This window comes from Aythya ferina, assembly GCF_964211825.1.
Source record: "Aythya ferina genome assembly, chromosome: 4".
Classification (NCBI taxonomy): domain Eukaryota; kingdom Metazoa; phylum Chordata; class Aves; order Anseriformes; family Anatidae; genus Aythya; species Aythya ferina.
In genome coordinates this window covers 6,246,808-6,268,632 of record NC_140300.1, presented here as the reverse complement: position 1 = coordinate 6,268,632, position 21,825 = coordinate 6,246,808, and the positions used below count along the sequence as shown (strand labels likewise).

At 40.1% G+C, this 21,825-nt stretch overlaps 1 protein-coding gene across 1 annotated transcript in view; it reads right to left on the bottom strand.

The window, feature by feature from the left end:
• POLR1A (RNA polymerase I subunit A) overlaps nt 1-21,825 on the bottom strand; it is a 32,329-nt gene that overhangs the window by 7,484 nt on the left and 3,020 nt on the right. Inside the window, exons 7-28 of the mRNA XM_084517989.1 lie at nt 21,348-21,434; nt 20,634-20,736; nt 19,974-20,136; nt 17,989-18,162; nt 17,659-17,781; nt 16,650-16,877; nt 13,751-14,005; nt 13,136-13,327; nt 12,271-12,414; nt 11,707-11,890; nt 10,107-10,189; nt 9,832-9,990; nt 9,411-9,509; nt 8,370-8,522; nt 8,094-8,176; nt 7,338-7,503; nt 6,610-6,831; nt 4,241-4,455; nt 3,465-3,632; nt 2,370-2,505; nt 1,474-1,631; nt 539-653 (exon numbers count right to left, since the gene is read on the bottom strand). Of these exons, the coding sequence (XP_084374115.1) occupies nt 539-653; nt 1,474-1,631; nt 2,370-2,505; nt 3,465-3,632; nt 4,241-4,455; nt 6,610-6,831; nt 7,338-7,503; nt 8,094-8,176; nt 8,370-8,522; nt 9,411-9,509; nt 9,832-9,990; nt 10,107-10,189; nt 11,707-11,890; nt 12,271-12,414; nt 13,136-13,327; nt 13,751-14,005; nt 16,650-16,877; nt 17,659-17,781; nt 17,989-18,162; nt 19,974-20,136; nt 20,634-20,736; nt 21,348-21,434 (3,410 nt within the window). The remainder of the gene's footprint in view (nt 1-538; nt 654-1,473; nt 1,632-2,369; nt 2,506-3,464; nt 3,633-4,240; nt 4,456-6,609; nt 6,832-7,337; nt 7,504-8,093; nt 8,177-8,369; nt 8,523-9,410; nt 9,510-9,831; nt 9,991-10,106; nt 10,190-11,706; nt 11,891-12,270; nt 12,415-13,135; nt 13,328-13,750; nt 14,006-16,649; nt 16,878-17,658; nt 17,782-17,988; nt 18,163-19,973; nt 20,137-20,633; nt 20,737-21,347; nt 21,435-21,825) is intronic.

Below are 21,825 nucleotides of genomic sequence, written 5' to 3'. Positions count from 1 at the left end.
AGGCAGACATCCCCTGCTCTACCTTTAAGAACAAACTAATTTCTATAACAACACTACTGTAAAAAACAAACAAAAAACTCAAATTAGTGATAGCTTTAACATTAAACAAGATCTTCTACAAGATATATAAGCTACTGCTCCGCTTATATGTCAATCTACATTGGGAGAACGGTGGCAGAAGGAACATGCAAAAGTTTTTGCAACGAATAAAGGATCTTCCCTTAAAGGTTTTGATAAACAGTGCTGTGAAAGGATCTTGATCCGAGGGCAGAGAGCACAAAGTTTTTTCTCAGTGGAACTAAAATAACATCATATGCTGAGAATGTGTAAGTAAATTAGGATTTTATAGGAGACAATTATTTCCTTGTTAATTTGATGAAAATACAAAGAGAATTTATACATAAAGAAACTGATTAAGAAGTAATTTAGTATTGACACAATTAGTATTCACATCAAAACAAGCGATGTTTTCGCAAATTCCAGTTCTCAAAAATAGGTAAGGAAAGTGAGGGACATTTCAGGTAATGCTTTTCTGTACCTTGTCTCCGTCACCATCTAAATCCTTCCGAGTTGCTTTCCGTGTGCTGAGTTCAGTAAAAGATGCCATCTTCGCATTCTTCCGTTTAATTGTTTCCAGGACAATTTTAAAGAATCTGAAAGAAGAAGCAACCCAAGAGGTCCAAGTTCAGCAACACTGCAGTCAAGTTTGAGCTATCAAACAGAATGTATTTTAAGAAGCCGGTCAACTCATGACATGACATATTCCTTGGTGGATACAAAAATGTTTCTAGGGTAAGGCAATTAATTTTTCTTCTTGTCCCTTTCCCATTTCCTTAGGAATAAAAGTTTGGCATCACCTCTCTTACAACTATAGATGTAGTGATGCATCCAAAGGTTATATATAAGCTCATCTAGACATAAAATCAGCACACCATATTGACCTTCAGAAGAGAGAGGTTGCTTTTGCACATTTAAAATTATTTTTTGAAACCAACAAGCACATGCAAAAGTGTTATATAAAGTAACTCAGCTTGAATGAAGAACAAATCAGTGAAGTTTTTTGTTCCTTGTTTTACTTTATTCTTTAAAAAAAAAACAAACAAAAACCCCACGAGTTGTATTTATTCTCTACGAGAGCAAGGGATACTTAAAGCATTCAAACATTTTTGCTGCTAATAAACACGTAAGCATCCAAAGATGAGGAATGCAACATTGCTTATACAGGCTCTTCTCTTGAGTATATCACAGACACAAGAAAGATGTGCCTCAACAGAATTCTGCACTGTAGCCAAGCCACAGATACACAGTTTCACTCGAGACAAAAATCCACCATGAAGATGCTTCTGCAAGCAAGTCTTCAGGACACTGCTGCTCTGAGAGCCGTAACAGCAATAATAAACAAGTGATGACCCCTAGAGCCCACAGAAGGGCAAAAAGAAAAACAAACATGAGAGCATCTGAAAGCAAACTAACCTTGTTTCCATGAAGTGCAAGATGTCCCTGGGCTTCACACATTTCTCCTCTCGGTAATACTCATGGGGCAAGAAGTAGAATTTGATTTTGTAGAGGCGATGCCTGTCCTGCTTGCTCTTCACACGCAGGGATTCCTCTAACTCAACTTTCTGCAAAACCTACAGAAGCAACAAGCAGGAACATAACTCCTTTGGTGAAGGCACTTTATTTACTTCCTGCAACTTCAGTGCCTTTGATGAGACCAGAATTAGACAAGACTAGCTGGAAAACTGTTCTGTGGGCTTTGTGGCAGCTCCTGGGGAAGATGACCACCTTACTGCAATCCTTCTGGCTTAAACTGCTCCCAACAATTAATTTAGACAATGGGAGAACAGGCTCACCTCCTGTCCCACTTCTGCACAAGAGGCCACACTTCTTAGGGGGCCAACAGCTTCATTTTATTGAAGCATGATACTTGCCTTTCGAACATGACAGTAGTTCAGTGGAGCTGACTTAACTCTATCCTTGCTGCACCCCGACTTGAAATAAGACAGAAGAGGACAGTGCATGCAGGCATGAGTCCAAGAAAAAGCCAAACAAGGCTATAGCAGGAAATACAAATCCTCCCCTGCATTATACTATTGCTATGTCTAAACTATTACACTTGCTTTACACTCTATAGTCTGCAGCCTGTGATGATGTCTACAGATTAAATTGAATTTAAGTCTCATATGGCCACGGTAAGTCCAGCTCCTTTCAATGTCTCATGTCCAGTAGGCAAGAAGTGAAAAGAAAGGACCCACTCACACCCACAGGCGGGCCTGTAAAAACTGCTGCAAAGCCAGACAAACCCATAAGCTCAAAGCAGAAACTGCGTTTTGCAGATTCCCTAAGGATACACTGAATAGGTGGCTCACCTCAGCTAAGCTCACTCTTGTGAGCTGTTTCTTAAGCTGCTTCACCTTCTTGTGAGCTTTCTTGGTATTAAGCACAGGAACGCTCATGGTTGGTGTTTTAATATTTGCACTGGCTACCATCAGTATTTCCCGCAACCTTTAAATAAAGAATGATCTTTCAAATGAAGCAGTAAAAGCACTCTGCAATCAAATAAACATCTACTTCACTTAATAAGACAGCATGCAGCTGCATGCTTATTAAATAAACCAGCATGCAGCAACTGCCAGTCCCACCAAAACCATACGTATCAGGAGTTGCGGTTACCATTGCACCACTCCTTTCCACTTCCCTGGTTCCTCACCAGGCACAGCTTCACCCACTCCATTAGATTATCACTCCAATTACGGGAAAAAAAAAACAGAGATGGTAATAAGTTGTTCCCAGAACAGAAGAACTAATGAAGCCTGTTTCCTACAGATGCATAATGTATGCTCCTCGTGCCTTCTCCCTCTCCCCGGCTGCACTAAAGTGACACAACCGTCTGCCACCTCATCCCTCACACACATTTACACAGCCACGGCCAGCACCCATGCGATTCAGAACAAGATGACTGGTTGGTAAACGTGTGTGTGCTTGCAAAGTGCCTGTCAGTGCATGGAAGAGCCAGGAGAAACCTTGCTGCTATAAAAACAGGTCTCCTTCTGTCAAGGTGATGATAATCCTGCAAGACTTCGTAGTCATTTGCAGTGAATTTTTTTTGTGTGAAAACCAAACAGGCTTAAAAGATACGAGGGGGAAGAAAAGTTGAGCAGAGGGCAAACCCACAAACCACGGCTTCTTTAGGCTTTTACTGTGCCAAATAAAAAACAGAAACAAAATAAGTCATTTGTTATGCACCCAGTAAGAGATCTCCATAGATCTTTTGTGTCTGGAAAGTGAGCCAAAACACCCATAAAATTGTACGACATTAAGATATTTCTAAACAGGTACAACTGACATTTAAACTAAATGATCATTTGCTCTCAAGATCACACACACCTGCCAGTATGGTAAAAAAAAATAATATTGAAGTGCCAAAAATAGCAAAGGACTTGTTGAGAACACGGGTTTCTCACCTTGGAATACCCAAAGTCACATTCATTTCACCTCTGCCAGCAAAATGGAAGGTGTTTAGAGTCATCTGTGTGGAAGGTTCCCCAATACTCTGAGCTGCAAGAAGACCCACAGCTTCTCCTGGGTCACAAAGAGATCGTTGCCACTTTAAATACAACAAATCCTTTAATCTGAAAGGCAATAAATAAGCAGATGTTTAGCTCAACATAAAAAAACTCAGTGCAGACTGAAACTTTCCAAGTTCAATGAAGTTACCTCTTTCAGCCATTCTCTATTGGTAGGCTCTGGACAAATACACTTCAGGAACTGTAAAACTGTATTTGATCCTAATTTGATCTGACAGCTCATTGACACAGAGCTGCGAGCTTAGAACAAACTGTCTTTTACTGCTAATTCCCACGTTGTCAAAAGAGAATTATTTACACTCATTTCCTCATCTCAACTGTTTGGCTGACTGCAAGATGTGGCAAGAACATATTTTCATTTTTAACCGTTGCATATGGAAAGACCCTTGTGCTGCTTTTATTCTGTGGTCTTTGCCGAAGTTCTTACCAGCACAGAAAACTCAGATTTGGAACAAACAGACCACCTGGGCCTCTCCACTAGGCAGTATGCACGCTTGGCTTTCAAGAACCATTCTGAAACCCACAAATTTGCTTCACAGAGGTCACAACAAAAACCATGATTTGATAAAGACTTTTCATCTTTAGCAAACCCAGTCCAAAAATACTTTTTTGGGGGGCTCAGCACAGAGAAGTAAGCATAGAGAAGTTACTACCTATCAGAAGAAAGTGCTGGTTGCATGCAACTTCCTCTGTTCTCACATTCCCATTTCTTGATATAATCTCTGACTCCATTTTCGAATGTTTCTGAAACAGATGCAAAATGTGTATCTGGACGCCAAACTGCAAGACTTGGGTCAGGACACTTATTGGTCTTCTTTTGATACTTTCTTCGCTTCTTCTCATCTAGTTCATACCACATCTTCAGTAACTAGAAATAAAAGAGAATTTTTAAGCCGGCTGGTTCAGCCACAGTAAGACCAAAGCAAAATATCACCACTTCCACCAGCAATATAGCAATAGAGGAGGAAAAGATCACCTGCAAAACACTTAAGGGTGTATGGAACACACAGTAGAGCACAACTCAGCTACAATACAGCGTTCCCCATTTTTGGTACTTACAATTTTAACCCCAAATGTCTTCAAGATTCTCTATACACTTGAAATCAAGTATCTACCCATAGTAACTACATAGAAACCAGTGAAATACAACTAAGAATGCTTTTAACTTGGAAGTGAAACCCCTTGACTTACTTTAATCTTTACTTCTAGCTGACTAGCACCTCACCTGTCCAAAGCTAGCATGACAGAAGAGCTTTTCTTGGTTTCAGTTGTCTACACTCAACCTCATGAATCCAGAAGAAATCTTAAATACAGCTTGCATCTTATACACGCTCATCTTTCTTTTTTCTAGTCTTCAGTTGGCTAGTCTTCCAGGTAACACTTCATATGTTGCATTTAATAGAGGAAAAAGTTAATGCTGACTTCAAAAAAGAAATACAGAAAATGCTTTTAAAAGCTTTTACAAGCTTTGCTGTTAATGAAGGAGAAGCTCTCTTGTGACATGGTTATCTGTCCACTGAGGTTTATAATATACTGAGACAGAGATAAATATACATCCTTTCCTACCTACTGCTGAAAGAAAAAAAGCAAACAAATGAATCCCGATGCCAAATTGTTCTGGGTGCTATCAGATGCACCAATAGCAACATAAATTCAGCATAGCTGAGTAAATATACTAGTGACACTGCATAACATTTGTAGACACGTAACTTCTGTTAGTTTATCCCAATACCTTCGATTTGGAGTTTTATGCAAACTGTCCACATCACAACAGGGCAAGTTCATAGTGAAAGCAAGGCTGTGAATGCCTGTTGCCATATATTCATTCTTTGGTAAAAGCCATATATGTTAGTGCTGTGATGTATAAGAATACATAAGCTTACTTTTTGAAACAGTAGGCAGGGCTGGCTTAAGAGCTCTATTCTGTGTAAAACACGCAAAAATACCTCTATGGGCTGTTTTCTAAAACCAGTTTTACCTCAATTTTTGGCCTCTGTCCTAGCTCTATGGCCCACAGACTTTAAACAGTAATAAATGAATCTCAGTTTCATTACTCGCACAGCTGACATACGATCCCTTCAAAAGATAACTTGTTTGATCTGGATAGGCTGCACCGATGGGCTGAGGCCAACTGTATGAAGTTCAACAAGGCCAAGTGCCGGGTCCTGCACCTGGGACGCAATAACCCCAAGCAGAGCTACAGGCTGAGAGAGGAATGGTTGGAGAGCTGCCAGGCAGAGAAGGACCTGGGAGTGATGGTGGATAGTCGGCTGAATATGAGCCAGCAGTGTGCTCAGGTGGCCAAGAAGGCCAACGGCATCCTGGCTTGTATCACGAACAGTGTGACCAGCAGGGCTAGGGAGGTGATCGTCCCCCTGTACTCGGCTCTGGTGAGGCCGCACCTCGAGTACTGTGTTCAGTTTTGGGCCCCTCGCTACAAGAAGGACATCGAGGTGCTTGAGCGGGTGCAGAGAAGGGCGACCAAGCTGGTGAGGGGTCTGGAGAACAAGTCCTATGAGGAGCAGCTGAGGGAGCTGGGCTTGTTCAGCCTGGAGAAGAGGAGGCTCAGGGGCGACCTTATCGCTCTCTATAGGTACCTCAAGGGAGGCTGTAGCGAGGTGGGGGTTGGCCTGTTCTCCCACGTGCCTGGTGACAGGACGAGGGGGAATGGGCTTAAGTTGAGCCAGGGGAGTTTTAGGTTGGATATTAGGAAGAACTTCTTCACTGAAAGGGTTGTTAGACATTGGAACAGGCTGCCCAGGGAAGTGGTGGAGTCACCATCCTTGGAAGTCTTCAAAAGACGTTTAGATGTAGAGCTTAGGGATATGGTTTAGTGGGGACTGTTAGCGTTAGGTCAGAGGTTGGACTCGATGATCTTGAGGTCTCTTCCAACCTAGAAATTCTGTGATTCTGTGATTTTAAGTAGCCCTTGAAACACACCAGAACAACAGAAGTCACTGAATTCTGCAACTTCATTAAAAAATATAAAAGGGCTAGGTCAATTCAACTGCTTCCATGTTACCTGTAAAGTAGCAGGATCTCTTCCATTTTTGCTTTCTCCTGCTGGCATCTGTGCTTTCACACTTGCCATTTTCTTCTGGGAAAACATCAGAAAACCTCCTTCTCTTTGCACAGAGCCCTGGTGCCTGGCTTGCCACTTTCTTATGGCTTTGAACTGCTGGTTGGCTTGGTGGGATTCCATCCTTGCTAAAGCTTCATCCAGATGGTTTGCTTTCTGGATCACCTACAAGACAGTTACCTGGATGATTACTTTCCTCTCTATACTCATGGTAGCTGCACAGGCAGAGCAAACTGAATAGATATTTATTGCAATTAAAAAGGCTCAGCTGCAGTAAAACAATTTTCAAATCTATCTATTTTTATGTGATTAGTGCTACTCTTCTCTAAGCAGCAACTGAAATGATACTGGTAAAAGGAAGTTATCAAACTTGAGAGGCTGAACAGTAACATCACCTGCATTGATGAGAATCCAATTGCAGAGTTCAAATAGAAAAGACAACAGGAAGAGCATTTGATGCTCTAATGAATTTCAAAATGCTTAAATCATTCTACAGACTTAATAATCACTTCCATATTTCAAAAACAATGGCAAATAAAAATGTAGCATGGTCTGAAAGTGACATGCAAACACCTCTGCCACTAGATCACTAATGGACATGCCAAAAATTAACCACACATTTCAGTCTTCCCCTTCACACCACATAGATAGTTAAGATTTAGGTGCTCTACCTCATAGTTTTCAGCAATGAAAGGAAACTGCTCAGGCTGTAAGAACTGAGTTTTAGGGATATCAAGACCGTCTTCTCCATAGAGAAACTGCACAACGCTGCCATCGCTATCACGTACAGTCAGGTCATACTGAACCACCAGTCCTTCCAGATGTTTTATGATACACCTATCTCAAAGAAAATTAAAAAAACGTTGAGGTTGCACAGTAACAAGGATGATAACTCTAACATGAAAAATCTGTTTTCAGTAAAATCTTAATTGCACTTAAGGACTTATCAGGAATTCTGCAAGCAAAAAAAACTTAGACATGTCATACAAACTAAACAGGTGATGATATTGCAATGTTTTCTGCATGTTGCTCCATCCAACTTCCTTGGACTGAAAAAACTTAAAATGAAACAGCAAGTTACTTGCTATTTCTGTTGTCACACAAACAGCTGTGTACAAGAAGGAAACTCTTTTAGAACCCCTCACTACCCTCCGAAACAACACATTATTTCCACCTTCTTCTATACACTGCAGGTGTGGCCTGAATAAAGATGAGGCCCAGAATGTGGCCTAAAAAAATGAGTTGCAAGGAATATGTGCATCTTTCCTTGTCCCCGGATATTTGGAGAATTTCAAACAGCAAACTCTTTTTGTGAATATTAAGTACGCTATGAAGTTAATCTAAGCTACCTAAGCACTTCCTCCAGTCTACCATACTTCAGGAAAAAATATAATTTAAAGGCTGGAAGTCTTTAATAAGCCTCTTACCTTTGTAGGTACCCAGAACGGCTGGTTTTGACAGCTGTATCCACAAGACCTTCCCTGCCAGCCATGCAGTGAAAGAAGAATTCCTAAACATAAGCACAATCCCATCAGCATTCTGTTGACAAGTACACAAAGACTGGTAATTCATATTCTTTCTGAAAAGCTGCATTTGAAAGCAGGGTAAACATAGGTGATTTATCTATCATGGCAAAAAACTCTGTGTTAAAATAGTAAGATCTAAATAAATTTCAGTATAAGCAGAATGAGTATTAAGCTTACAGATGGTTTGATTCCAGTGAGAAATCTGCCAGTCACAAATCCTCCTGAGCTAGGGGAGAAATCGTAAGGTTGGAAACACGGCAGAGACTTGCCAGATGCCATCAGCGGGGGCCTTCGACCTTCCAGCTCAATCTGGCCCAGCAAACAAGAGATCTGCATGTGGACAGGAAAAGCACAGGCAAGAAAAGATAAAAGGAAACATCACTTTTCCATCCAACTTTTTGCTCACGTAAGTGCAACGTTTTTTCTTGAAAAACTTAATAAAGCAATTACATGTTCACTAAATGTTATGTTCATTAAGTGTTCTTGCTGCTGATGGACAGTAACAACACGTGGATCTCATCTGGTCTTTTTAAATAAAGTTATTCCACCCCTTGACTCACCCTCAACACTTCTATTCACATTCTGTATGAATATTTTAATATAAGTAGATGTGAAACTAAAATATTTTAAATAATTAGTTCTCTTCGTTACCCTTACTACCTCCCAGCATTTCACTAAAAACAGAACAAAATAAAAAACAAAATGAAGCAAAAAAAAACTCTTGACCTTTGGTACTTTAGATAGCCTTTTTATACAGCATGTTTGGTGTTTTGTCTGCATTGCAGAAGGCAAAATGAAATAGCATTGTTGCCATTTCCACTAAATTCAAAGTAAGATTTCATTGTTCCTATAGCAGTGGAAGAAGGAAACTGATGAGTCAGTCTCCAGCAAGAGCCAGGGAAAGTTCTTTCTCCTGCAGGAGGTTTGTTTGTATTATCTGCAGCATTCCTTCCAACAAGAAGGCCTGCAGTTTCTATGAATCCTTAATGCACTAAGAACTGCTGGAAGAAAAAAAAAAAAAAAAAGGGTAAAATTATCTGCTGAGGTCTTTATCATATTCTTCCCAAACTTTTCCATGCAAAAACTTGCATTCCCAAAGCCCACAATAAAAATCTTGCATGGCAATTAGAGAGTCATAGGAGACCTACTCAATAACTTGCACTCTTGGACAAATTACATCAATATACGTAGCTGCTCAGTAATTATAACTGTCATTACCTGTACTGTATTTACAGTGGACCCTTTGGCTCCTGACTGTACCATCAATTGCAAATTGTTCTCCGGAAAGCTTCTGTGCAGACCAAGGGGCATACAAACCTAAAGAGTTAGAATAGTGGTGAGGGGAACAGAACAAAACTATTAGTAATAAAACAATGAACCAAAGCAATTCCTGTCAAAGGCTTTAAGAAGTAAAACCAGGACAAATCACAGGCATTCCTATTTATAATCTTAAAAGCATCTTGAATATTAAGCCATCTTATTCAGAGAGGATGAGGTTGAGGTACTGGCAAGGCAGTATGTGAAGCCAAAGCTGGGGACAGATGGAAAGCTCCAGCCTCCAGAGCAGTCAGGCACCCCTCATCAACATGGAATTAACTTTCCAAACAAGATTAGTATATACAGATGCCTCGATGCCAACCTTGTTAACTTCATTGTTGTAATTGTTTACTTCCTCCTTGAATTTCAGATCAACCATGTTAAAATCCCTCTGGTCTTTGCAGAGATGGGCATCCTGCCATTTCCCTTGGACCTCCTCACATGACGTTGTTTCTGGCAAATTAAGAGCAGCTCTAACAGCCTGAAAATAAAACAAGGGGTTTTTTAGGTGCCAAGCAGACATGATTACATAGAGCAGATTTTCTAATTTTTTTTTTTTTAATTATTATGAAAAAAAAGCTCTGCAAAATAACTTACTTCAATACCATGCTGGTTTGATTTTTCAATGATTTTTTGTCTTTTCTGGTCTGCTTCAGGTTTAACCAAGATATCTTCAATCCCTGTTAAAGAAGACAGACAGACCACATCATGATCCAAACAGAGAAACAATTGTGAACGTATTTACCACATCCTTCAGAAGTCACCAAAAATGGTCACTAAAAGGGATAAAACACATGATGGATGAGGACAGACTGAAGGAGACAAATTTGTCTGGCTTTTAAAGATAGACGGAAATAAAAATTTCTTCAAGAGGGAAAAAAAAATAAATCACAGTATCCAAGATCAAATGCTGGCCAAGAGAGATTGTAGAACTGCCATCCCCGAAGATACTCACTTGACTGGACACAGCCCTGCACAAGCTCACCTGGCAGGACTTGCTTTGAGCAGAGAGCTGCATTACATCACTTCCACAGGTCCCTCCCAGAGTAAATTATTCCAAGACTCTACACATTCAGCATTTCTGTGGGGACCAGTGGGACTCTTTCATACTGAGGTTTATAACGCAAAGGAGCTTAACGGTCCCATTACATGTCCCTTCACTGTCCAGTCCTTGCTCTCTTCTTCCCATTATAAACTTGTCTCTTCTTCCTTGACTCCTTCTGAACCTCATTCATCTCATCTCTGACTCATTTTGTTCAGTGCTAAATCATCTCATCTTCACCAAACACGAGGCTCCAGCTCCAGTCCCACTTCCCTTTTTCTGATGTTTTAAAAATCTAATGATCCCAGGCTCTTTGCTCATTATCTCTGTCAAGTGAGCTTTTGTGCCCTGACTTTCAAGATATATTTTCTGTATCTTAGAGGCAATTAATCATCTTACTTCAACAGATCTCCCACTTTTCTCTGGTTCACAGAAGACTGTTGTTTCCTCGCTGCTGTCAAAGCTTACTACTGCTCTACATAACTCCAAGTGATTATGTTGTGCCTTCACAAGTGAATTTAAACTCTCCTGATGCTACATACCATAAATTTTTCATTAGCATAAGAACATCTTGCAAAGCTCTACACGGTCATTTGAAATATTTTAACTACTGCAAGAAGAGGGAGCAGAGTAAGGGTCAATTTTTTTATTGACTGCCAAGTGCATTCTTGTATGAGTTTGCAAAACTGTAATGAAAGTCAAATATTTACCAAAAGTTTTACAGTAGAATGAGGTATGCTAGACTTGACTAATAACCCCTCAGAGTCCTCCCTTCTCACTTATCAGTTGTTATGGTTTCTGTGCAATCATTCTTCTCAGAGAAGTAAAAAAAACATGGAGCTTCATAGGAAGTTTTGTCAACATGAAATTTAAACATGAGACATTTACACTCTTCACACTTCAATCAGGCAGGACAGATGAGAGAATTTAATAGACATCTTTATGATTATACTTTCTCCTTATGCTTAAAAGGCTAGCTATGTAAAAAACAGGAATGAGGGGGAAAAAAGTTGGCAAACAGCGATCCCAGTCAAGGACACTGTCTTGTAGAAGTTTATTTACAGAACTCTTGGCATGTATTCTACCCAACACTGTCTGTTTTATACCTCGTGAGATGCTGCAGTGCCCTGGTGAATTAGTCCTTGTGTTACTCACCCATTGTAAATCCCCTGTAGAGCTGCAGATAAGCAGTGAAGAGGCGTCCCAGACATGTTAGCACTTTCCCACTCGTTTCACCCCCGTAGATTTCATAGCAACAGTGGACCAGGCCATAGGCAGAGCTGCCAAAGTGAGCTTTGTCCAACACGCCACAAAGTAATTCCCCATTTCTAATAATAACCTGAAAAAGAAAACACAATGCTTCAGGAAAAAATTTTGATCCCAATACAACCTTTTCAGGTTTTTCTGAGTAAATAAGACACATGAAAAGAAGGCTTTAAGTAAAAAGCTTTAAAAGCCCACATATTGGTGAACAGTTAAACATATTCACCAATATTACCTGTTTACCTGTACTTAGATGGAATCTGCATCAGACAGGATTAGAAGAGAGTTTTTCTTTACATTCAACCCTACCTTGTGATTACCACCTTCTGTCAGTATCTTTCAACGCCTGTTTTTAATTTCATCATCATTCTGTTTCCCTTCCCATTCCTCTACTCTACACATATTTAGATTAAAAGGCATCCCAGCCCAGCCTCCAGAGGTGCAGCACCAGCATACCTGCGATTCACACATTGAATCAAGGTTTAGACATCTGTTTGCAGGTCCTTTTATCCAGGCTTTTCCACCAATCTTAGCTTTTCCAGTCAAATTCAGTGGCACGTGATTTTCTGGAATGATGTTTATTAGCAATGTAGAAACAACCTACAAAGAAGCAGAAAGAATGGCAAGAACTATTTATTTCCCATATTCCTTTCTCACTATACAGAATTTGGCAAAGAGAAGGAAACCAACAATCTATACATGTATTTTCACTGACAACAAACATTTTAAAAAAAAATCAAAAGTGTGATGTTTACAAGAAAGGAATATGCTTTTGCTCTTTCAGATGCTAGAGTTGCAATGAGACACAATTGCTCTGAAACAAATGGCACCAGAGCTTTTTTTAATTTCCTTGTTAATGGGAAAAATAACTGTCCATCCACTTGGGCTTCTCAGATACTACATCAATATAATGACGATCTCAACCAAAAATTCAAATACCACAGTATTTACCTAAAACCTTTAAGTTCAGAGGTTTAAAAACAGCGACTGGTGTAACTTTACTCTTCTACTCTCAGCAAGCTCTGCTTACTGTGATTGACAAATTCCTTCTCTGCTCTGATGCTTGCAGCATTATGTTTCTATCTGCAAGACTGATAAGAGCAACAAGTAAAAGTACTATGCTAATTCTGTCATTTTAAATGAAAAGACTCTTGTAGCCTTAGTGAGAATACACAATCAAGATCCGTATGGTTCAGATATGGTTTTGCTTAAACAATGGGATGCAGCTTTTCATCAGCCCCCAGCAGCACTCATTTTAACAGTAGTGTTCTGCTTACTTTGGAGCCACCAGTGTTCTTTAACCCAATAAATTATAAGCTACCTGCTTTCCCGTCCATAGTCGCTGTGGTTTCATAATGGCAGGAGGAAATACTTTAATTCTTCCTTTTTTGTCTGTCAGGCCCCGGTAAACAAGCTCCATGTATTGCTCTCTCGTGAAGAAGCAGCCCCGGGTTGTCATGCTGACTCCAGAGATCATGTGGTCCTGGATCAGTCCTGGAAGTGGTTTGCCATCCTAAAGAAATTTGGAAGAAAAAAGGTTTGGTGGGGGTCAAGTGCTAGCAGCTCCCCAGATTAATCCATCTGGATAAAAGCATCAAAGCCCCTTTTGAAGAACGCTTCATCACAGTACAGCTCTCTTATAAATCTCTCCCACAATTAAAATGGACAAGATTATTTAGATGTGATGTGCCCTCTCTAAAAGAGAGAGAACACATCAGTTTGGGGAAATGAGAAGCAAGTAATAATGCCTGAACAACAAAAATCCGCTGAGCACAGCTGGCAAAAAATGAGAACAGGAAACAAAATGGGAAATAATTAAAAAAATAAATAAATAAATGAACAATTTTAATCTTATTTATCCATAGAAAAAAACAAAACCAAAACAATTTAAACAATGTGATTTCCTGGAGGAAGTTTATTTGACAGCTTTATTTACCTTTGGAACTAGATACTGTTCATCAGTGAAGGCTAAAGTGTAGGCCTCTGCTCTACCCAGCTCGCTTTGTGGAAAATGGGCATTCATTTCATCGCCGTCAAAATCAGCATTATAAGCCTTGCAGTTGGCATAGTGAAGCCTCAGCACTTTTTCTCCAGGCAGGATTCTGGCCCGGTGAGCTTGGATGGAGGGTCTGTGAAGAGTGGGCTGGCGGTTCAGTAGAAGCACATCTCCTGTTTTAATGTGACGACAAACCTGCAAGAGAATTTCAGTTGATGTCTATAAAACATTTCCATGCGTGCCTCTTGAAAAGAATGGATCTTAAAGCACACACGCATTCAAAGCAGTTTCTTTCTGGTATTAACATTCCGTGCAAAAGGTTTAAGAGAATCAATCAAGACTACTTACTCCCGAAGCTCTCTGCTCTCTACCAAACCACAGCCTAAGCCTGCTCTGTCCTCCATTAACACCCACAAACCACAGCCATCAAACCAAGGTAGCAGCATGCAAGCCACACCCTGCTAGGCTCTCCTCTCCCCTGGCAATACGGGCATCGAAGAATGAAAAAGGGAAATTCTGTTATTTGTAAGTGAGAAAATAAACTGAATTTGCCCAAAGCCAAATTGATAATTCCTGTCACCATAAAGCCAGTGCTGGACAGCTTGGAGTAAGGTAATATGACCAGGTAGCTGGAGAAGAGGCCAGGGAGCTCCTAGCTCTTAATTTCATGTTTGAGTAAAGCACATGGTGGAGGTCATACAACAAACTCTTATCTAGAACACAGCCTCTCAAAATAGTCTCACTTTAATTTGTCAGTATATACACACTATAATAGATCCATCAAAGCGATCATCAACAGCTCAAGATAACCTGTTCGTACAGTGTAAATACTCAGTGTTTATTGAGTATATGAAGATTTCAGCAGGCATGCTGCAATTTCCAGGAGTCAGGAGCAAACGGAGCTTAAACATGCTGTGGTTAACATTACACGATGCGTTCATAGCCTGGTTTGCGGGAGTCTTCAACATCTATTTCATCAGTGAGCTCAATTTTCACATCTGTTTTGCAGGTCATCATCCCAGTAAAAAAAAAAGCCAAGGTGAAACTTTGAAGTTCTTACTGAGCAGGACTGACAACCCTAAAGCCACAGAACCCTGCATCTGTGACGGATGCAGCTTTGCAGTCTGGTGCAGTAATCACCCAAGGAATTAATGACTTCCACTAAAGCTCTCAAAAATCACACCAACGCTTTGTGAGCCTCAAGCACCACCTTGTATTCAGGAAGACCGGGTGGCATCCTCGCTGATCCCACTGCAACAGTCTGGGGCCTCAGAACGGTGTGTAACTTAAGGGGGAGATCATTTGTTCCTTGCAAGTAAGGAAACTTTAGATTGACTTTATGTAATGCTTTATCCAGAAATCCCCACAAAGTTCAGAATTGGAGCCAAAACTTAAATGCCTGAGCCCTGATGTTTGGAGGCCCTCCAGAAGCCTGTTTTCCTTCACTGTGTATTTACCACATGCAGGATTCTGCGTAGCCCTGGAGGATTATTCTCAGCCCAAAAAATATACACTAAAAGAGGGACTCTTTACAGAAACTCAGGTAAGAGAAGAAAAAAGTGAGTACTGAGCTGTCCAACAATTTACTGCTCCATTTAATGATCGTCCTACATGCATTTGAGTCAGAACTGACCAAAAGCAGCTCTTTTTACTCTGTCTTGGATATCAACCTCTGTCAGAGGTCTGCACATGTTGTTTGCACTGATGAACCCTGAGGAGAGAGGATGGCTTTCAAAGGTGAAAGCTCAACCACCACTTTTACTTAACAGCCACCTAGGCTGGAAGCCAGGTGCGCGTGGGTTCTTCTCGTCTGAAAAAAAACAAAACTCTTCTTAAAAGGCTTCAGGCTCATCCAGGAAACAGAAGCAACACAGAATTTGCAAGAGCATTGTAACTATCACTTTTATCCCTGTGATAGGTTCTGAAAGAAGAGGTATCACAGAAATGCTCCGTCTTAAATCTTAAATCCACTTCTATTAGACACGGGTATGGTAACAGGCAGCATGAAATGACCATTTGCCATTTCCACACCAATTCTCCCCAGCACCTAAAAAAATGTTCTCAACACTCACAAGGTGGGGAAACATCACAACCGAGAAGTTTCAAAGGTTGATTAAGTAGCAGCACAGAGAACTCAAATCCTCCAGCAGCTCCAAAGAAACAACTGATGTAAGCACAAGCACTGCACAGATGTTAGCATCTGTACGAACAGATGGGCATCAGTGGGGTTGGTTCTTGCTTTGCCATCTGCAAAATGAGATGGTGAAAGGGAGAGGGATCCTAGCTTACAGCAGTCAGTACCAAAAAAATAAACACTCCTCCTCTAGTCCGTGCCACTCCCAGCATGAAAAAATGGGCTGATGAAAAAATGGGAGGACTCAACTCTGAACTTGGTCATGGGCACCCATCGTGGCAGACAGGGCACATCAGCTGCTTGTGGTGCACCTACTCTACAAACACATTGAATTTCAGCTACCACCACCAAACTGCTCAAAAGATACAATAATATCTTTTATCCTACTGAGACTTTCCAAGAACAGCCAGCTGTAAGTGAAAGACTCTTCAGCATCTTGGCAAGATGAACACCACACACTGCACATCAAGAGATAAGTAAAACTGAGGATGAAAAAATGGTTATTAAAATTAGAAAAAAGTGTCAGGCTCTTCTTTTCAGATATTCCTTCAACCTTTTCCAAGCTACCTACTAAAAGACAAGACAGTGCTGCTCAGAGAGTCTTTTGGAGTCTGTTAGAACCACCACCACAGACAATATTATCACTTAAAAAACCCACCACACAGGTAGAATGGTTCTGCCAAGCCAAGTCTTTGTCATACTCACAATCTTCAGTCCTGTCGGGGGTGCACCTGAGGAAGGGGTGAGCAGCTGCTTAGCTATGGCTTCCCTCTGGGTCAGGCTGCTGGCACTCAGCACCGTACGAGACCCGTCCTCATTAATGACCATGGAGGCCCCGGGGTGAACCTTTGGGCCGTTTATGACAGCTTGCCTCAGCTCTTTGACATTCCAGGGAGTGACCGGCTGAGGGTAGGTCAGTTTGGTAGCAAATACCTAGACAGGAAGGAAAAAGGAGAGAAATAACTAGTTGTTCAGCTTTCATTTAGAACAGAAGTCACTGAGGACAAAGGGTCAAACATTAACTCAGATAACGTCAACATAAATTATTTTTAGATTTTGGGTGCATCCTCTCAACCTATTGTCGTGCCAAATGGATGTGTTTCTGTTTCAAAAGGCACTACAATAATAACTATGCCCTTTTTACGGAGCAGGAAAGAAAAACTGAATTAGCAATTTAAAAACCTAGCATGATTTTAGATTCTGCAAACAAACTGACAACACAGGGGAAAAACGTATATCCACCAGGCTCACTGTTCTCAGATAGACAACCAGAAGAGACTGGTTATGAGAAGTTCAAGTTGAAGATTGCTGTAACCTCTGGGAATTATTAAAGATGAAGCTTGAGGCATATCTATGGCTGTTTCTTAAAGGCTGTCAGGCCTGTTACAAGATCCTGTACAAAGATCGAGGGTCACAGAATCTACTTAGAAAGTTTGCACTAATTCATAAGCCAAGGAAGCTTTTTTTTTTTTTTTTAAATCATTCTTTCCTAGACTTAGTGTTCAGCCTAATGGTAAGAATTTCCTGCTCTTCAACGTTCCTTCTTCATTAACATCCAACGGTAAGACACAACTGTGATGCACGAGGGAGGGAAAGGTCCAGACAGGTCAGTAAATCTCTGCATTTTAAACTGTTTACTGCATAGCTGAAAACACTGGAGTATAGCTCACTCCCCAGCTGTACCATAAAGAAATGCTCCTTTCTTTCTTCTTACCATGGGAATGCCAATCTCATTGGTGCCAATGTACATATCAGGGCAAATGACTGATCGAGCCGCAAAATCCACACGTTTTCCCATCATGTGCTTGCGGAAGAGTCCTTCCTTTTTCTCCAATAGCTTTGAAAACAAAAGTTAATGACTAAAATGTGAGAGAAAAGCATGCAACATGAGACAGAGTCTCAAGACATTAAGTGATTAAGTGAGTATCATGAAAACCCCTAAATAACAAGCACAAAATATAACACTTAGTTCTTATTCCATCCATTTCTCTTGCTTTACCAGCCTGTGACACACAAAGTCTCTAACACTCTCCCTGCCACCCACCTGACGAATACCAGGGTATTTTTCAGTCATTAGTTTGTCCATGTCACTGTCAAAGACAATGTTGACGTGAGCCTGAAGACGAACCCAGGTGTTGTAAAGCTTATCTGCAATCGTCTGTCCTGGAATTGTAGCCAGGACAGAATGGTCCAGAGGTTCATTACTCTCACCGGTCTCCTGCAGAAACAGGAAATAGGAACTTGGACTTAACAAGAAATACCTCCTGGATACCAAGCTGAAATCACAGTGTTAAATGACAAAGAAAACACTGACCGCTATTTTGCACCTCACTGAAGAAACCAACTCAAAAAATAAAATTAAAGATATGTTTACACTTATTACACCTAAGCGTTTCAGACTGGCCTGCTGTCAAGGTTTAGAAACTGACTTGGATGGGAGATCTCCAAAGACCACACGTACATATTCCAGTGGCATTTTACTAGCTGATTGCTTGGTAAGTGACAGTCCTCTTTCCAAATTAGCTTTTTACTGGTTAGTCAGCATAGGCTAAGAACCACTGTTCTCCCAGGAAGCCCTATTTTCGAATGAAAATACAAACCCAACAGCTTGCAGCACTTACATCACTGTTCTCACAGCCTAGGAGGCTGTATACCAGTCATCTCCAAAACACATTTTTTCATATTGTCACCTTAAACATTTTAAGAGCACATCTCCACCTAGTGGCCAAACTCTCAGTAACTAAAATTTAAAAAAAAAACCCTTAAACTTCAAGATGTAAACCAAATCCAGCTGAAACTAAGTCTAGTATCAAAGAACCCTTAATAACACGATTGATGAATAAATATGAAAAGAGGTTTTCAGTATGTTTATGATCAATTTCTGCTCTGTAGGTTAAGTGTGTTGGTTAACCTGCATTACTATTCTTTTTTTCAAATTAGCTAACAAGTTTCTCCCCTTGTAGGGCAGTACACTGGAGTGAACATGTCTGCCAGAGATACAGCATTTCCTCCATGTGTGCACAGCACCATGAAGACAGAGCAGATTAGAGTGTTTGAAGGCTGTCAGAAAAATATTAGGCTTCATATCAGTGGAGGAAAAATAGTTGGAATACAGATGACACTCCAAAACAAGGGTATAACCGTTACTACAGAAGGAAAAAATGTAACACGCAGAAGCTTGGGATATCCAGATTGATTCTACCTTAAGTTTTCTTCACAGTTATGTTCTCAAAATGGGGATTTCTAAGGCAAGAGATACATGTCCCAAACCTTAAAACTCCACAGAGAGTTGCATACTGTATGACAATTGTGCTTAGAAAAGGGCACTTATTACTTAATTAAGAGTGACCATGCACATATTTAGTGCTCTGTGAATTCACAGTCCAATGCACCATGCAGAAAGTTCCCTCTGCAAGCAAACTCCATGATTCACAGCCTAAACACAGAAGCTGAGGTGTCCCTAGCTTCCTCCTTGAAGTCTTCCCAAAACAAATATAGGAAAACGGCACGAAGCCACATAGCCTGGATGAAGGTGGTGACACATATTACCATGTGAACTGGTTGGCTGTAAGCAAGTATTGTTACTAATTATGGCTATTTTGAATTTTTTTTAGTTCATCTAGACATTAATGGTTAAAAATAACCAGGATCACAATTGGCTCTACTAGGCTTAAAAGATAGTGGCTTTTTTTCCACCACCATTTTTAATTTGATAAGATGCTGGATAAGTTTTATTGCAAACTGTTTCTGCTGTACATAATTCATTTTCCAGTAACAGGAGCCCATGTTTCACATACAGGAGACTAATATAAAAACCACAACTAGAGAAGTCCGCATAAAAGGATATTCCCTTTGCACTAGAGAGCTGAGTGGAAAGATGTGAGCAAAAATACCTAGAGAACACATCTAACAGCATATATTCCAGCAGCCCAGGCAAAAAATGTTACTGAAACAGTTTAAACAAGAACCTACCCAAACTGCACCCCACATATCCAAATAGTAAAGAATAAGATAACCAGCAACTCTTACTGTTTGGATTTCACCTTCTACAGTTTTAATTGGCTGACATTGTTCTTTTGCCATGAAAACCAAGAGCTTCCGTATCAGTTTGGCATCCTTCATGACAGCCTGCAGGTTGACAGTCTGACCGTTTGTAAACATCCGGTCTCCAATACGATTCACAGGACGATACCTACAGGAGATCAAGACCATTTTAGATCAGCGTCACCAAAAAGCAGCATAATAAATCTCAAACACACTAAGCTAAGTCTTCAAGGCTGGAAAAAATAATCCCTTTAAACTAACAGTGAACATTTGAAACCTTTTATTTATTTATTATACTGGCACAGTCGAAAGAGGAACAATTCTTTAACAAGACATTCTACCAGCACTCTACTGCTGTAACATCCTAATATTCTGTAATAGTTTGAAATATTAATACCAAAATAGACTTTTTTCAAAACTACTATTTTACTTCTTTAGTGTAACTTCAGAGGAGTTTGGTAAAAGTTATCATCAGTTACTGCTGTCACTTTTGTTTGTTTAAGTCTTCACTGACATTTTAGTATACCAGTGCCTGTACTAGAGGTGTTTGCATCTCTGACTCCTGAGAAAAGTATTTGGTTTAACCCATGAGTTGTTTTGTACTTGTTTGGGTAATTTATTTATTATTATTATTTTTTTTTTTACCTTGAAGGCGGAACTACAAGCAGATCTAAAAAAAACATATCTGGACTAAATCCTGAACTCTTATCGGAATCCATCCCAGGAAAGAGGTAACGCAAAAAGAAACCTGAAAAGAGAAAATAGAAAAGATAAACACATTAATGCTGCTTTTTCTGGGGAATCTAATCCCTCATCCCCCAGATGCACTTGGTCAGTCAAAATGATCTGCTAAGTTAAATACCAGAAAGCTTGTTTAAAATAAGAACATTTAGGCATAGGTACTTCAGAAATAATTTCATTGTTCTTTTCGGTCAAATATATATTTTTTTTGTCACTGGCTGTGACTGATACATGAAACCCTTTGATTTTTCCTGACAACTGCAGATACTTTTAGTGTACAGGAAACTCTAAAGAAGAAACCACTAAATACATTCCCAGTCTTTAACCAATGTAACTGTGGGGAATAGTAGACACAGCACCATGTGAACATCATATTCTTCCTGAACAACAACCAAGCTTTGTGAGGAGCCACAGTTTGAGAGCTACTTTACTGAATTCAGTTCTCTGCCTTCACTAGGTACCAGCCCTCCTGTCATAAATATTTATCTTGCAACCAGGAGCCCTCCAGGTAAAAGGTAAAGATTTGAAAAGGATTTAATACGGAAAAAAACGTTTTCAGACTTTGTCCACTAAAGGACAAAGAAAACAGGAGACAACATTGCTCTTAATAACCATTACCTTCATTCTTCCACAGAGACATGATGAACTCCTTGGCAGTCATTGGTGTCAGGTACCCTCTCTTCCCTAATTGTGTTTCATCAATAGCTTAAATAAAAAACCAAAGACACAGGGTTATTTTGAAAGGTTTTCTTGGCTTACAACAATCAGTGTTTCCAGCAAAGAAAAGGAGTGGAAATGACACAAAATACACTGGCTAATATCTATTATAAAGCATCATTAACATGTTTACTTTGGCGATTTGAAATTAAATAAAGTGAGCCTTCCCAGTATGGAATAAATAAGCCATTTATGTGACTAGTGAATATGTAGCTGAAATAACACTCATTCTTTACAGCTAAAGTGTATGCTTTATTTGACTGTATTTATTTGATTGATTTATTAATGGTGAATTGTATCCCTTTTTGCACTGACCAAAACAAAAAACAAGAGTCAACCTACAGCTGAAAAAGGCAAACAGGACTCAAGTATTACCAGT